An 18,064-nucleotide genomic window follows, 5' to 3' on the forward strand; every position below is an offset into this window, starting at 1 on the left:
ACAGAAAAACACTTACGTTTGTAAATAAAGATATATATAATTGAAGAGAAGGGACAGTAAAGAGGAGTCACATACCACTTGCTAAGGAGTAAGACTTAAAAGATGCTTCTGCCAAATCCTATATTGTTTTTTTTTTTTTTTTTTTCTTTCATTAAAGTGATTTTAAGAGACAGAGATCTGTTTTCTTTTTTTTTTTTTTTCCCAACTGCAATAATAGGTACTTTTTTTTAAAATAAATAAAAAAAAATGTGTGTGTGTGTGTGTGTGTGTGTTGAATGTAGTCAGTTCAAATCGCACTATTAATGCCTTTGAGTTGTTGAGGTGTAGTTTGTTCTGATCCATGGCCCTCCCCAACCCTCTAATTTTTATGCTGTGAGACATTGTGGCATCTAAAACTCTAATCTCTTACTTTTCAACATTTATATGCTCTTCAGAACTTTTATATATTATCACTTTTCTTTCCATCACATCATTCTTTTTCCTTTTCATTTTCTCTACCTATTTTATTTGTTTTGGATGCATTTTAATTACCTATTTATACTTATATAACTAGCTATATCATTTCAATATGACATTATATTGTTGACTCTAAACTTGAATGTTATTTAATATTGAATAATCGACTATAGCTGCAATAATTTTAGATTCAAGTTTTTTCTATTGGAGGAGGACTCAAACAGTGAAAGATATATATAAGAAAAATCCAACACAAAATCTCTCTTTTAGGAGATTAGGTTTTAATTTGTCCTGTGTCTTCCATCATATCATAGGGTTTTGGATGTCGAGATTAAAAGGTTGGTAGGGGTTAGAGTCCACAAGGGGAAGAAGACACAAAAGCCAAGTTTATAGGTGTTTAGTCTGTGGGAGCTTTGTATTTGGCAGACAATAAATAGAAAAATTAACTAAATTATTAAAAAAAAAAAACCCTATAAAATAAAGGAGAAGCAGAGATGTGAAAGTATACTTATTAGAAAAAATATTTAAAAATTTAAAATACATACATATATATATATATGTGTGTGTGTGTGTGTATAGCATTGATTAGAAGTTGAAATTCTTATGGGAAAACCTTTTAAAGTGGACAAAATCTCTTTTAACACAAATCTTCCTTCAAATAATTAGGCGCTTTTTCCCAACTTCTTTGTGTGGGAGCATTATTAATAATACATTTTAACTCAAAAGAATAATAATAAAAAAAAAATGCCATTGTATTTAGAGAAGAAAAAAGAAAAACACATTTGGTAGGCTGATGCATCTGCAATAATAAATATTGACAACCCTCTAATATTTTGCCTAAAAACAGTCCCAAAAAGTTACTTTCAATTTGCATGCTTTTTTTCCCCCCAAAATCTTGTATCATCATTATAACCAAATTATTATTTCAGCACATCTCATCTCTTTTCTATTTATTTTGATGGAATATAATGAACATCATAGATATCTAGGCTCTAATTATACGAATTATTTCATGTCACCAATAATATTATTGTTTATGTCATCAATTCTCTTTTAAAGCTTGATATATAAGAAGTTTTCACTGTACCATTGTAATAATTTCACTTTATCTAGATCACATATGAAAATTTACTGCAAAGACTCTTTTTTTTCTTCCCTTTAATTAACAACAATACTAGAGGATGCAGAAGTTAGTACAGGAACATTCTAATATATGTCAACCAAATCGACACATTCTCAAATCCCTCGTCATGCCCCAAATTCAAAATTGAACATTTATTTTTAAAAAAATAACAGTTGCAATGGAGAGCACTATATTAAATAATAGACAAGAGAGAAGATGGAAAGAGAGGTTAGAAGAAAACTGTCCAATTAAATTAAAGAAATACAAGAGATATCATAGCATAGGAAGAAGCAATTAACCATAAATATAAGGTGTCCTCCCAACGTCACTTGATTTGATCGTTTTAAACGTTTGCTCATGTGTGATTGGAAGAAATTTTTGATATAGAGTAAACTATTTATCCCTTTGAATTTGTTTGTCCCTATATATATATATATATATATATATATATGAGGGTTACCAACCCTACAATGATTTTTCTATATTCTATGTATTTGGATTAAGAAAGTAAGCCACATCATTTCCAATAAGGTCACATCCAATAGGTATATATATATGTACATAATCACTTCTTTAATGTATAATTTAGCACAATAGGTTGGAAGAATATAATTTGAGAGTGACTTGACTCTTGTTAGCACTATCTATGGTGAAGTTTGCCTTATTAGATGAGACCCTAGCTATATATATATATATATATATATATATATATATATATATATATACTTAATAAATCATTAAATATATAAAATAACAATTATTACAAATAACAAAACTACTCAAATATTTATAAAATATTAAATTGATTATATATAAATATTTTGGTTCAGGCAGAAAATATTCTATGTGTTCATTACCTAACAGGTAATTAAAGTAGTTAGCGAACTAAAATTAAAATTAATTGAGCTAAATTGATTGGACTCAATTGAAATTATACTATTTTTTTAACAATGTAACTCTTGGTGGAGGGTCCACTCAAATTTTAAAGAATAAACTTGGAAGTAATCTTATTAAATCGATATGAGTAGTCAATTGATTAATATTAACAACCCTTAAAATATATGTTTTAATTTTCTTTAATATATATATATATATATATATATATATATATATATAAAAGGTGTTAATTTGGTAACCATTACTTTTAAAAGCTCAACCTATTTTTTAATGTGAAAGAACGTATCTTTAAAAATTACTTTTATTCTATTTTATTTATTTTATATTCGATATGAATGCATGATTATCTTAAAATATTATTAAAACATGTCATTGATCACAATACATTTGGACATGTGACATCATATTAAGAGAATGAAAAGTAATACCTAGCTAAAATGATTATTTGACAATATCAAATGAGCACCTAAATACTTTTTTTTTTCTTTTGATTTTTGTTAATGAATAATATAATACTTTTTCTAAAATATAATATATATATATATATGTGTGTGTGTGTGTGTAGGAAACATAGCTTTTGGGAGCACTATGTTGTTAGTAGTAGTACAACTTTCTTTAAAGAGTGAGTACACACACTCTATGTTATAATGCTAGATCAGTATATTGTCCATCCTTGCAAAAAAGAAGCAAACTTTAATCACCACCACATGATTTTTAGGTCTTCTAAATCTATGACCATTGTTTAGTCCTTCTAAATCTTTGTTTCCCACTGCATTATTTCATCACATACATTCTTTATCCTTTTCAATTAAAAGTGGCATCCCTTTTTTTAGTCTATACATTCATCACACATTTTCAGGTTTATAAATTCTCTTTTTGTGTCCAATAATACTTCATCTTTAAACTTTTTTATTTATTTATTTATTTATTTAAATTAGTCTAATATAACTTCTGGACTATTGATATTTTTAAATTTCACAAATTTACTTGATATAAAATTAGAAGTTTTAAGCTTCTATTACACCTAAAAATTCAAATGTGTATCTAATAGATCATCAATCAAAATCAAATATGTCTATATGCATATGCTTTTAAATGACATATAATTTAGCTTATATCAATTAACTTAATAATAATAATAATAATAAAAAGTAAAAAACAATGGTAACACATTTCTATCAACAATGGTAACACAATTCTATCATATATATGATGTAAGAAAGGAAGTTGAAACAGCTTAATTAATTTCCTTTTAATGCTCTATGAACCAACCTTAATCAAATTACGTAAATTTAACACAAAGTCAAACAAAAAAAAAAAAAGAAAAAGAAAGGAACACAAATTAAGTGTTTTTGTGAATCAGCAGAGTAAAACGCAAAAATAATTAAGCTAAATCTAATCACCAAAAATTTCGGCTACATGGTGGACAGTTTTTCTAAAAAAAGTAATTACGCAACTACAAAAGTTTAATTAATAGTTTTTTTAATGGAGCTTTAACATCCTAATATATAAAACAACTTTAAGTTTAATTATCACACGTATTGCTAACCTAAGGCAGACGATGGTAATGAAAATTTATACATTTTACAATATTTATAATCCATTAAATAATATATATGTCGTTGGTAAATATAATATATTCTCTCTCCTAGAATACTGCTTATACATTGCATATCATTATATCATATACACACTACTTAACTTTAGTGCCATATGTGACCAATATTTTATTTATAGCCCAACACATATAGATATGCTACTTTTAGTAAATTCATTTCATTTGGTTAGACATGAAAATGTATTGTGATCTTCACATATCATGTTTGGCCTCATTCCTCTACTACACTATTTTTTTCATTTCTATATTTCCATCCACTTAAAACTATTCCTTACTATACATCATTTTGTTTGCATAATAAATATTTAGAGGAATATTAATTATCAAATTTATTTTATCACTTTTAGGGAAGGAAGGTAAATTTTTTCATAAACTCTTCAATAGTAACAAGATAAAGTTTTGCACCCAAAAAAAAAAAAGAAAAAAAGAAATTTTTTTTGACCAATGTTCAAATAAATTATTGAATAACTTTGCTAAAGTTTAAAACTTTCATTTAATAGATTTAATATAATATGTCGTTTTCTGTAAAACCTTATCAACTACTTCATATTCATATTGTACATATGTCTTGCATATATATATATATATATATATATATATATATATATATATATATATATATATATATATATATATATATATATATATATATATATATATTTCACAGTTTTATTTTAGTTAATATTTTTTTAAAAAAAGTACTTTTTTAGTTAGTATATAAACAAATATGTAATTAACTCTTTGATTAGTTAATAGGCATACATTTTTCTTTTTAATAGCAGTAGTTATAATTTAGTTAATTTGTTAATTTTGAAAATAATTAAGTATTTAAAAGCAGGCAAATCTCAAATTCGTATATGAAGATTAGTCAAATCAACGATATATTTTGGTAAAGTTGGGTTGGGTTCCACTCCACTCTCCTATTTTTACTTTTTAGGGTAAATTATTAAAGTATCCAACAATATTCCATTTGTAATATATCATTAGCTAATTTTAATAGTTCTTTTTAATGGGAAAACTATTAAAAGGAAATTATATATATATATATTATTTGTTCTCACCTTATAAAAAATATTTTGTATACGATAATCTATTTTATTTGGGAAAAAATCATGTCCTCCTAGAGAGAGAGATCTTTGATTGGGTTGGTGTTTGATTAAAAACTTTCTTAATTACCATAATTATGATACTCCATTGAGGAAAGTCGGCAATTCCCCTACATATATATATATTCAAAAATCAAAGTTAAGAAAATTAATCTAATCAACATCTAATAATTAATATTTTTGTAAAAGTTGAAAACTATGGATTTGAGGTCACTTATTTATCTCTCTTACTTCAATTTTATAAAATTTTAATCATAACTTAAGTCTTCCCACCATTTCCCCCTTTCCCGCTAACCCTAACGCCATTCTTTTTTTCTCTTTTTAATACTATCATCCTTACTATTACTAAAATATTGTTATTCACAAATCACATACTTATTTAATAATATGATAAGAGTTTTATTTGAATTATGATTTGAAGATGATTTTTTCTCCTCGAGTTTAACACACATATGTATGTGAATTGATATTGCTTCACAAACTGATTAGTATTACTTTATATATTTAACTTTTATCAACGCCATTCACAATGCATATACTATCCATTGAAATTGTTTCCTAAGTTAAATGTATTTAAATGAAATTTGTGTCTTGAGAATTAAGACAATATGTAATTAATGTGGTTAAGAAACCACCTCACTTCCATAATAAAATTTCAAATAACTTTATATATTTTTTCAAATTTCCTATAAAAAGACAAGACACCATTATTCATGTAAAAGCCCTACAAAACCAAACTCCACCCAATGAACTTCATGGACTATACTTAGCATTTCAAATATTAGTCTTTTCAAATATCAGTCTTTTCAAAGATGAAGATTTTACGTCATGATTTTTTCCTTTTTTTTCTTTTTAATCTTTTACTTAGAAGCACTTATCTACATGTATAAAGTTAATTCAAACAACACTTTAAATCTTCATCTTATTAGTATAATCCTACATAATTCAATAATAATTAGATACATTTCATTTTTTATACAAGCATGTACATATAAACACTATAGATTTTTTAAGCTTTTATTCACCAATCCATGAATTTTGATAAAATTACCATTCATGTTTTTTCTTTGGTTTTTCTTTTAAGCAATATGGAGGTGAAATGATTGAACTTTAAACCTCAAAGTTATATTACAAGTTCAAGTTTTTTATAAGTTTTTTTTTTCCTTCTTTTTTTTCTTCTTTGTAAATTTGCTTTGTGTTGGTCATTAAATAATGGTGAGTTAAACCAAGAGGTGGAGTGAGCTAGAGATCTTAATTAAACCTCCATCTTTTACTGTAACTATTAATTATTTAAGCATTTTAAACTCTAACTAATGAGCTCAATTTGATAGTATTTCGTCTAACATATATGAAGGGTAAAGGTAAACATCAAGTTTTGTAATATATATACATATATTACACTTTTGTAAGTTTTGCCTTAATTTTCTAATTATATTCTTGTTATAAAAAATGGTTCTAATTTAATGTTTACCAACACAATTATCAAGACGTGGAGCAGTAGAATTAGTAGTAGATTTGTGTGTTACCTCTCTCAATAATTTTATCTGTTTCTCTCTCTAACCGACTCAAAAGTTCCTTTTTGTTTAATATTTCCTTCTTTTCTTTTTAGCTGACGACTCAAACTTAAGGTACCTTCCAAAATAACAAATTATATTTTGGACATCCCAACCTTCTCTTTATTTATTTATTTACTTACTGTGACGGTCTAAACTGATATGGTCAATTACACATCATCTTCAATTTTCAAATTTCAATCAACATTTTTCTAACATTTATTGAAATTCAAGGATAATATTGCAAATTACTTTTACTTTATTTCACTTCATTCGGTAAAACGTCCCTTAGGGGTTCTTTCTTTTTTACCGGAATCTTCTTTGATTCACATTGGTGGGCTTCAGAAAAAAAGTGTATTTTTTTCCAATATGGAAAGAAACCAATTTAATATATACACACACACATATGAGAGAGAGAGAGAGAGAGAGAGAGAGAGAGAGAGAGAGAGAGAGAGAGAGAGCAAAAGGTGATTAATTTGGAGCTCTTAAAAAGGGTGTATATATATACCTCTCAACACTTGGTTTCTTCCCTGCAAATTCACATATTAATACCTTCTCATGGAGAAACAAAAGTCTCCCAGCAACGTCCCTATCATCAACCTTCCCAACAAATTCCCCGATCACCCCACCGCCTCCAACACCCCCACAGTACGTCCTGGAGGCGGATGGAAAGCAGCCATCTTCATAATATGTACAGTTCTCTATTTCCTTTTAATTCTTTTTCAATCTCTAATCCACTGCTCTTGTTCAAAACCAAATCTATAACTTATATTTCTTTTTTTCTTTTTTTTTTTTGAAAAAAATATAATTTACAACATTTAATTCTTTTTTTTTTAATTATAATAATATGCGAGAGTTGAATGAACTGTGGTGTCATATTCATTTTGATTCTGATTGATTTTCATTTCCGACAGTCGTGGAGGTTGCTGAACAATTTGCCTCTATCGGCTTGTCCAGCAACCTCATCATGTATTTCACCACTGTCTTCCACGAACCGCTGGGCGTGGCGGCAAAGCAAGTCAATAACTGGGTCGGGGTCTCCGCCGTGTTCCCATTACTTGGCGCCTTCGTCGCTGACTCGCTACTCGGCCGGTTCAAAACCATAATCATAGCCTCTCTCATATTCTTTTTTGGAATGGTGGTGTTGACGGTATCGGCGACTGTGGTGGGAGACGATCACCGGAAGGCGGTGTTTTTCTTGGGACTGTACATTTTATCGGTGGGACAAGGGGGTCACCGGCCATGTGTGCAGACGTTCGCCGCCGATCAGTTTGAGGAGGGGACGCCGGAGGAGAGGAAGAAGAAAAGTTCGTTCTTTAATTGGTGGTATGTGGGCCTTGTGGGGGGCTCCACTTTCGCTGTCTTTGTGGTTATTTACGTTCAGGTATTGTTTTTATTATTATTATTATTATTATTATTATTATTATTATTATTATTGTCTTTCTTTTATTTTATTTGTTTAATTTAATAATCCAACTGAAATTCAAACATCTTTCTTACCACAAATCAATGTCAAAGAAAAGCTGGTCGTTTTTCATTACAAAACCATACACTACACTATATGTATATATATTTCTTACAATTAAATGTAAGATGCGACATTGAATAATTTTTATACGTATACTTTGAATTTGATATATATTTTAAGATGGATTCTTAAAAATAAATAAAATATAATGGGATGCCTCAAATTAATAATGTCTGTGTTTTTTTTGGTTCTTAATTTTTTTAAAAAATAATTTTAGTCTTTTAATAGTTTTTATTTAACTTTGTACTTGTATTTTGTTCCTTTTATTGTGAAGGTGATGTGACATAAATACAGAGATTATGTTTCGAATAAAAAATAATAATATGTATCGAACTACTTAGGCATATATAATTCTTTCTTAACAAGTGTAGTGGGGTATGACTAAAGTTGAATTAGTAGTATAATGGAAGTCTCCTTGTAACATTATTTTTATTTTATATGAGAGAAATAAAATAATTAAGGGAGCATGTTTGAATCGATTTTTAGATTTCTTAAAAATGGTACTTCAAGAATAATTGAAATGGATCATTATACCATATTTATGAATGTTTCATTTTACTATATATATATATATATATATATATATATATATATATATATATATGTATACACGCACACACACACTTATATGAAAGCAACTAAAAAAGTGAGATTTTAAAAAAATATGCTATGGGATGCAAAGATATATTTATAAAAAGAATATTTTATTAGGTCATTATCAAAAAGTTTCCATACATTTCATGTACAAATAATATTATATTAGTTTCTCTTATCTTCTATTATAATTAAAATATAAATAAACTCCAATTTAACAAATATATAATAAATTCAGTTTTTTTTTTTTTTTTTTAACAACAACAACAAAATTACATAGGATAATATCGGATGGGGACTAAGTTTTGGAATTCTAGCCGGAGTTTTGGCGGCGGCGATAGTTCTATTTTTGGCCGGAGTGAAGAAGTACAGACGCCAAGTTCCGGTTGGAAGTCCGTTGACGAGAATAGCCCAGGTGGTGGTGGCGGCGGCGAGGAAGTGGGGTGTGGACGAGACGCGCCATGAATGGAGAGTGTGTTACGAGGAAGACAACCACGCCAAAAATGAGGGGGAAGGTCAACACAATCTTATGACTTTGGCTCGCACAAACCAATTCAGGTATATTATTTGTCTCCATTTTACTTCAAAGGTCAACTCCTTTTTTCTCTCTCTCTCTCTCTCTCTCTCTCTTTTTAATAAACTGATCTATTTTTTCTATTAATTATCGTCTCCACTTTCAAATGTTTTATTTCAGTTTACGAACTTTCATTTAAAAAGTCGTTTTAGTTTTTAAAGGTTAATTAATGAAGAACTTGACGTGTGGGACTAATTTACTTGATGAGTAGATGTGTATATATAAATAGAAGTTTAAAGCTTGATGTAGAACCCGCTAAGATAGCATAGTTTAGGGATTAATTAATACTACAATTTTTTTGTTATTTTCTTCTATCTTTGCATTTTTAACGATTTATTAATTTCGTCTAGCAGGATTTTGGATAAGGCTACGTTGATAGACAAAGAGGACGAGGCGAGGAAGAAGCGGGACCCATGGCGGCTGAGCACGGTGGGGGAGGTGGAGGAGGTTAAGTTGGTGGTGCGGCTGATACCGGTGTGGGTGAGTTGTTTAATGTTTGCAGTGGTGCAAGCTCAGATCCATACCTTCTTCACAAAGCAAGGCTCCACCATGCTCCGCTCTGTCGGCCCACACTTTCAGCTCCCGCCGGCTTCTCTTCAAGGTGTCGTCGGCCTCACCATCCTTCTCACCGTCCTCTTCTACGATCGCGTTTTTGTCCCCGCCGCCAGAAACTTTACAGGCCACCACTCCGGTAACTACTTTTTTTTTTTTTCATATATAAAATTAATTTTCAGTGTTTGAATCTGCTCAAAAAGGAGAGAAGTAAACTGGCATAGTGCGTCAAATAGAAAGGATGAGTTCACTAGCTATCATGTAAATGAAATAAAAAACATGTGAGATTTGACTAAATTTATATAGGTAGTGACCATCTAATTACAACTAGGGGTCTAAGCTATATGAATCAAATTTAGATATTTTAAATGATAGGCCTAATCCTATAAATTGGAAACTATATATGCTAAATTCATAATTTTAACACAAGCTGTGTTACTACTTCTATAAATTATTTGATTGTGAACAGTTTTAATTTTATATAATTCTTTTTTCTTTGACTACTTAAATCTTTTGTTATTTCTAAAACTAATATGAGCTGCTAAAATAGATATTTATGCAAAATTAAAGGGTAAGTTTTAAGACGTGGATCTAAATATTATTTAAAATAAAGCTTATATATGTATATATAATGAAAGAAATGAGTATATCTATCCTTTATACTTGAGTTAAGTTATGTTTTGTTAATTGACGCATTAGTTATAAATGTATGCAGATTAAAAACTTAAGACTTAATAATGTTTTTGTAATTTATTTTGTATTATTTTACCCACACAGGCATAACAGTGCTACAAAGAATAGGAATGGGCTTGTTCATCTCCATCCTCACCATGGGCGTGTCCGCCCTGGTAGAGGCCAAAAGGGTAACCATTGCTGCCGAGCACGGTCTCAGCGACACCCCAAAAGCAACGGTTCCAATGACGATCTGGTGGCTAATCCCACAGTACATGCTGTGCGGTGTGTCGGATGCCTTCGCCATAGTCGGTCTCCAAGAACTTTTCTACGACCAAATGCCCCAATTCATGCGGAGCTTAGGTGCAGCGGCATACATAAGCATCATCGGGGTTGGAAACTTCCTGAGTAGCGCGATCATCTCGGTTGTCCAGGCCGGGAGCGGGGGGAGATGGCTGGACGACAATCTGAACCGTTCAAATCTACATTACTTTTACTGGGTATTGGCTGCATTGAGCGCATTGAATTTGTGTGGGTATGTTTGGATTGCCAATGGTTTTGTGTACAAAAGAGTTGGAGGGAATAGATCAATTAACGGTGATGATGGTGATGTGAAGAACAGTAATAATATTAATGGGTGCTATGGGGATGATATGATTTGAAGAATAATTAATAATATTGTAGGATATGATTATTAGAGAGAGAATATTAATTAATTATAATCTCTGTTTTCTTTAATTTACTAGTTAATTGTTAGAGTTTGAATTAATTTAGAGGTCCCTAATTGGTTTGTGTATCGTTGGGATATGATCATTATGTAATTATGGTTAATTGAAAAATTAATAAGCATTCATATTATAGTTTGCATATGTGTGGTCTATGAATCTTAGACAAGCACCATTTTAATATATTTGATTCAATTGTTTTATTATATATACCTACCTCATATACATACATGCAATAAGTGAAAAGGGTGAAGAGATTAGACAATTGACAAAGCTCTACATATAAGGTTGTAGCTGATAAAAGTGGTTCTTAAGAAGGTATATCTAGGCAGGCCTTGTTATTTGAATATTGATATGTGGCTGACTTTGTTTCTTTAGTGGATATAATATAGTTGTAATCTTAATGGATGACTCTCCTAATTTTGTTCTTGTGGCGTTTTTTTAATATAAATTTCTTTACTATCAAAAGAAAATTGGAGAATTAAAATTTTCTCCTTTATCCATTTTAACACAGTCAATTAAATTCGAGAGCAGTAGCTTAAGAATAATAGACGTTTCTATACCTTTTTTAAAAAATATGGAGGTAAAATTAATAGACTTTTAATTATAATAATCCGCCATTTAAAAAATTAAAAGAAAAAAATGAGTTAATTATAATGTTTTGATTACACCGTAATTGTAATTATAATTATAATGTTGTTAAATTAATTTTTAAAGAAAATTAAAATTATATATATATAGTTGGAGCCAAAGAGACATAATAATTATGAAATGTAATTTAATTTAGTGAAGAGCCCCTAAGTTGGAAGGAATTGCATAAGGTGTATTATTAAAGCAATGGAAGACATGAGTGGAAGAATAAAAGCTAATTCATCTTATCTTGACTGAATGGCTTATAGGTATATATCCCAAGATCTTTTAGATTCATCCATATAATACATGTGCATATATATATATATCAAATTCTTATTTATTATTATTATTATTATTATTATTATTATTATTAACAGAAAATTTAAAAAAAAAAAAAAAAAACCTATCATCATTTTAATTCCTCTCCTAATATATGATCTTTCGTTGACTTTTATGCTATTGAATTGAATGTGTGTTCATTGACTTTCATGTAATTGAATTGAATGTTTATTGTTACAAGAAAATGTAAATTAGGTTACAGATTTAGACTCTATTAAATAAATAATTAACTTTGTGCTAATAAAATATTCAACTTTTTAATTTCTTTGCGTTGAATATATTCTAAGTTATTGTACAACAAAAACTTGAAATTAAAGTAGAAAAATTTATTAGATGGTGTTCCAGTAGGTTGAGAACTCAAAATCAGTTTTTCTTATTCTATGAACCACCCTCCAATTTAACAAAAAAACAAAAAAAAAAAAAAAAAAAGTTTGAGATTGAATTTGAAAATTAATCCAATTTAACTCGAAATATGTTGATTTTCTTAGATGGTCAACCTTTAGCTAGTCGATCAAATTGGATTAGCCTTTAGCTAGCGTCGACCTCTGATTGGATTTAGAAGTTGTTTTGTCTTCAAACCTTCAAGAGAGTTATATTCTTCGGGAGACTTTAACTACTCGACCCGATCTTATCTATAACTTTCACAATAACTAAACTTGGACTCTAACGATGTGGCAACTTGTGATTACCCAAAATTTTCCTATTCAACACTATTATAGTATGTGGCTCTTCAAAGGTACTTTTGTCCAGGTATAAATTGTTGGGCTTAATTAATCTTTTGTCTTTAAAATTCAACAATGAAAAAATTAACACATGCCTAGATTTATTCTAAATGTTTGTTTTATTTAATGACAATATTCTGGTGCATCTTATGCATCTCTTGTCACTTTCACATAAAAAAATATTAAAATATTCTAAAAAAGAAAGGGAGAAAACAAACTTGTTGCATGACAAGTTTTGAAGAATGACAATTTAGTGAATAATGTAGAAAGAAAAAAGATGCTCAAGATGCACCTAAATATTTTTCTTTATAAAACCGGTGATTAGAAGTTATATATAGGAAATCATAGTTAGGAGTCTAAATTAATTCAAATATAAAAGTTTAAGAGTTTAAATTGATTCGATTATAGGTGTGACACAAAGTTTTTCCTAACAAAACGTAATGACGGGTGTAAACGAATACTGTTATGAAAAAGTTGATAGTAGAACAACGTGAGAGTAGATGATGAAATTATTTGATAGAATCCAAAGTTGAAGATATGAATTGAGATTTAATAAGAATATATGGGTGACAACATTGATCATATGTGCATTACTAAAAATAGGAATATGTAAGGATAATGGATATGTAAAAGGATAGTATAGAAAAGATATGGGAAAGAAAGGAAAGGAAATTGTTATAATCAAACACATGTTTTTCGAGATGAGTAAAAGAGGGGGAAAAAAGGTAAATAATGGTACAAAGGATAAGGTGGGGAATCAATTGTACAAATTAAAGGGAGTGTGGGAGACGACTAATTATAATTCATATCCACTTTCATTTTTATACTCAAATTAAATTAAATTAAATTAAATGAAACGATCACTTTCATTTTAGGTTTCTTTCGTATCCTAACTCCTCCCTTTCAGTTTTTCTTTTTTTTTTTTTTTCTCTTTTTTAAATACTCTTTTTATTTTTTATTTGTTAAAGAAAAAATCATATCTAAAACTTTTAAATAAATAATAACAACACAAGTATCTAAATTAATAATTAACTTATTTTTCTATTTCCAAATTAAGTTTTTTCTTTTCTTTCTGAGAACTTTCTAAATCAAATTATTGTACATCTTTATATTTTAAAATTAGTGTACTTAAAGAAAAAAAAAACATTTCACGATTATTGATAAAACATAAAAGATAGGGATATTTAAAAAATCGATATATACCGTAAGTTTATGTTTATTATTATTTGAATGGGATGGAAAGTCCCAAAGTTTCTCCACCGCCCCAATTGAGTATGAACATTTAGCCCACATTAATTATAAAATAAAATTTACAAACTTCATCCTAACATTTTTAATTAATTAAGACGAACATAAATTAATATATGAAGTAAAACTATAAAGAGGGAAAAAAATCCATCCATTTTGATTTTTATTTTATTTATTTAGAAAAAAGAGATAAAATGTGGATGAATAAACGTGAGGTGGCAGAGATTTTATTATATATATATATATATATATATATATAATTATTTATGGAGATATGGTTAAAGGAATTAAAAAAAAAAAATGTTTTTATGTGGATGGAAAACTAATTTGGAAAAATGAAAAAAGAAAAATGTGTAAAAATCTAAAAATTGATAAGAAGAATCTGAATAATTTTGGAAAATAAAATCGAAATGAAAATTGAGGTGGATTAGAATGTGGATGCGGAGTGAGTGCATGTGCTTAAAGATCGATTAAAAAGGGATCATAGACTCCTACCCCATCATCAAATATTAATTATATAAAATATGGTACAAAATAAGACATATGATTGAACCCATAATAATCATACATTTCATTCAAAATCCCAACTTAATCATTAATTACCCTAAATGTTTTAAGGAACAGAAGGGATTAGTGTCATCAAATTTAACTCATTAATACTTAATGATTTGGTTATTTATATTATAACAAATTATGAAATGACGTGTCTTTATTATTATTATTATTATTATTATTCCTCCCCTATACTAAAACAGAAAGTCTATCTCTCTCTTGATTTTGATTTGGACATAATCAAATATTTTATTTTGAGTTTCAATTGTATTGTATTGTATTGTATTATCATCCAAATCATTTTCCACTTCCAAATCAAATTTGATTTGACAAAGTTTATCAACTATGCATGTCAAATATATAGACTTTCTCAATGAACTCAACTAATTAATATATAGTTTAGTTTTGAGAGGAAATAAAAAAAATAAAATAAAATAAAATAGTCAAAGAATAAAATAATTGATCAGAAATGGAAAAAAGTCCAAAAGAATTAATTTTACTATTTGGTTGATGAATTGAAAGAAAAAGAAAAAAGAAAAAAGAAAAAAGAAAAAAGAAAGGGGGTTGGATTGTGTTGGGGAGAGAAAGAGAGATTATGTAAGAAAATCTGTGGGATCTTCCTTTCCAAACTGTCAAAATTTTGTAAGGATTTCTCCATATCTCAAATTCCTCATTCTAATAATAATATCTTCTTCTCACGCAATGCCTTCTTCTTCTTCTTTCTTCCCCATTTCATTTATAAACCCCTTTCTCTCCTTCTTCTCCTTCCCACCAAATTTCCCTTTCTTCTTCTTCTTCTTCTTCTCCTTCTTCTTCTTCTTCTTCTTCTTCTTCTTCTTCTTCTTCTTCTTCTTCTTCTTCTTCTTCCTCTTCCTCTTTTGATATACATTATTATTAATATAATGTCCCTTCTCTCTTCTGATCAGCCTCGATTTCATGTTTTGGCTGTTGATGACAGCCTTGTTGATAGGAAGCTCATTGAAAGGCTCCTCAAAACTTCCTCCTTCAATGGTAACTCTCTCTCTTTCTTACTTCTTCTGCTCTTCAGTACAATTTGATTGATTTTTATATCTATATTCAATTTTCTCTTTTTATGTTTTAATTTGGGTTCATTGGTATAGTTTCATATTGTGTATAATGCTCTGCGGTTTAATTTCCCCAATTGTTGTACGTCCATTGCTAGATCTTTTGCTAATCGTCCATGCTTTTGGTTAAGTTTTAATATGATATTGAATGAACTACTGCAATGTAATTATAATTTTCTCCTCAATTATACTGTCAATAAGCAGAGCTATTTTGGAATGCCTTTCCAATGGCTTAAAAAAGGGTCCTTTTGTTTTTTTTTTTTTTTTAGAATTCAAACACTTAGAAAGTCATTGGTTGGGTTGAGAGATGATAGATTTAACAAGCGTGATTTGTTTTTTTTTCACAGTTACTGCTGTGGATTCTGGAAGCAAAGCTTTGGAGCTTTTGGGTTTGGTTAGAGAAAGAAATGGAACCAACCATAATTCTCCTATTTCCCCTGAAAATCATCGTCAACATCATCATCAAGTAAGTACCATATTTAAGCTTAATTTGGATGTTTGGTTGTGCTTTTTAGGCATTGTTTGATTAATTTAGCTTTTGATATTGCATTGCAGGAGATTGAAGTTAATCTCATCATCACAGATTACTGTATGCCAGAAATGACAGGCTATGATCTTCTCAGAAAGATCAAGGCAAGTTTCTTCTTCTTCTTCTTCTTCTTTTCAAGTCTAGACACATATATGCTTTGTTTTCTTAATTAGTTGGGTTTTCACTTTCCAAGCAATGTTTTATTCTTTCTACATCTCATTCCAAACACAAAATCTGAAAAAGAAAATTCCATCTGATTTTATAGGAATCTGACTCACTTAAAGACATTCCTGTTGTGATTATGTCCTCTGAGAATGTTCCATCAAGAATCAACAGGTGACGAAAGCTCATAGAACAAACCAAGAACAACCAATTTATTATTATTATTATTATTATTATTATTATTATTATTATTATTATTATTATTATTATTATTATTATTATTATTATTATTATTATTATTATTATTATTTCAAGCATATCAAAATCTGAAAGGATAAATCAGAAAGTGTATGTGAATCAGAACATGTATGTGAATCTCTGAATCTGAACTGAGTTTTGGTTGAATCAGATGTTTGGAAGAAGGAGCTGAGGAGTTTTTGCTTAAACCAGTGAAATTATCTGATGTCAACAAGCTTAAGCCTTTTATATGTAGAGGAACAAAAGCCAAGGAAATTGATTTCAACCATCTCAAAAGAAAGGAAATGGAAATCATCTGAAACAACAACAACAACAACAACAACATACAAGTGATTTTTTCTCTGCTTTTGGGAATTAATGACCACTATTACCAGATTTTCTAGAGTTAAATGACCAATTATTATTATGTACTTTCTAATGTTACAAAGAGTGATAGTCATTTTGAATTTTGTCTACATGTACAAAGTTGATGAAAATTCAGATTTTTAGGCTTACAAATCTCACTATTTTGTAGTTTAGTTTACACATGTGAACTCATGATTTGATCTCTTCCAAACAAACAAAAATAAAGGCAATACGATACAACTTTAATCATTTTTCTTTTAGATTTCCAATTCCAATGTTGTAATAAGATTGGTGAATGAATTTGGTTGTTTCCAATTCCTCCACGAAATTGGTTGTCAATCTTGGAAGGATTTCAAGGAATTCATAATGGGAATTTTGAGATTTCTTATATTTAAAAGAAAAAGGAAGAGTTTTCAAAACATGGTGCAATATTACTTATTTATTGATTGGGGAGAATCTGCAAAGCTAATATTGGAAAATTTCTCTTCCTTCTTCAAAAATAAAGTAAGTATTTAATGTAGAATAGTCAATAGCAAAAAAGATGAAAAGCAACCAGATCTTTTAATAAAGTAAATTAAGTATATCAATTTTGTAGTAAAATAAATATATGAGTCTGTCACTGATGTTTGATTTAATTTGACCACTAAAATCTGCAGAAATGAAAACATGACCCTCTGCTAAATTAGTAATATTTAATCCTACTCAAAGCAATACATTGTTTCTTATCCACAAGAGAAGAGAAGGAAAAGCAAGGAAAGTAGTTCAGAAATTTTGGTCCAACTTAAAGTTGTGA

General features: G+C 28.7%; 2 protein-coding genes across 2 annotated transcripts; both read left to right on the forward strand.

Annotated features, from left to right (window-relative positions):
- The first annotated feature begins 7,272 nt into the window (after window positions 1-7,272).
- LOC103489513 (protein NRT1/ PTR FAMILY 5.4) lies at window positions 7,273-11,542 on the forward strand. Its single transcript, XM_008448736.3, has 5 exons — window positions 7,273-7,444; window positions 7,668-8,137; window positions 9,156-9,433; window positions 9,803-10,140; window positions 10,779-11,542. Exons 1-5 carry the CDS (start codon window positions 7,312-7,314, stop codon window positions 11,333-11,335), a joined length of 1,776 nt encoding a protein of 591 aa, XP_008446958.2. The 5' UTR covers window positions 7,273-7,311; the 3' UTR covers window positions 11,336-11,542.
- Window positions 11,543-15,579: 4,037 nt separating this feature from the next.
- LOC103489512 (two-component response regulator ORR9-like) lies at window positions 15,580-17,520 on the forward strand. Its single transcript, XM_008448734.3, has 6 exons — window positions 15,580-15,675; window positions 15,733-15,903; window positions 16,325-16,443; window positions 16,533-16,610; window positions 16,772-16,842; window positions 17,078-17,520. The coding sequence occupies exons 2-6, from the start codon at window positions 15,795-15,797 to the stop codon at window positions 17,223-17,225; spliced, it is 525 nt and encodes a 174-aa protein (XP_008446956.1). The 5' UTR covers window positions 15,580-15,675; window positions 15,733-15,794; the 3' UTR covers window positions 17,226-17,520.
- The last annotated feature ends 544 nt before the right edge of the window (window positions 17,521-18,064 follow it).

Source organism: Cucumis melo, chromosome 10 (genome assembly GCF_025177605.1).
Source record: "Cucumis melo cultivar AY chromosome 10, USDA_Cmelo_AY_1.0, whole genome shotgun sequence".
Classification (NCBI taxonomy): Eukaryota; Viridiplantae; Streptophyta; class Magnoliopsida; order Cucurbitales; family Cucurbitaceae; genus Cucumis; species Cucumis melo.

Excerpts from the sequence above, each read along its gene's own strand:
- LOC103489513 (XM_008448736.3), top strand. The coding sequence starts at position 7,312 with ATGGAGAAACAAAAGTCTCCCAGCAACGTCCCTATCATCAACCTTCCC. Across the intron at positions 7,445-7,667 it reads AGCAGCCATCTTCATAATAT|TCGTGGAGGTTGCTGAACAA; the intron begins GTACAGTTCTCT and ends CATTTCCGACAG. Across the intron at positions 9,434-9,802 it reads GCTCGCACAAACCAATTCAG|GATTTTGGATAAGGCTACGT; the intron begins GTATATTATTTG and ends TTCGTCTAGCAG.
- LOC103489512 (XM_008448734.3), top strand. The coding sequence starts at position 15,795 with ATGTCCCTTCTCTCTTCTGATCAGCCTCGATTTCATGTTTTGGCTGTT. Across the intron at positions 15,904-16,324 it reads CAAAACTTCCTCCTTCAATG|TTACTGCTGTGGATTCTGGA; the intron begins GTAACTCTCTCT and ends TTTTTTTCACAG. Across the intron at positions 16,444-16,532 it reads ATCGTCAACATCATCATCAA|GAGATTGAAGTTAATCTCAT; the intron begins GTAAGTACCATA and ends ATTGCATTGCAG.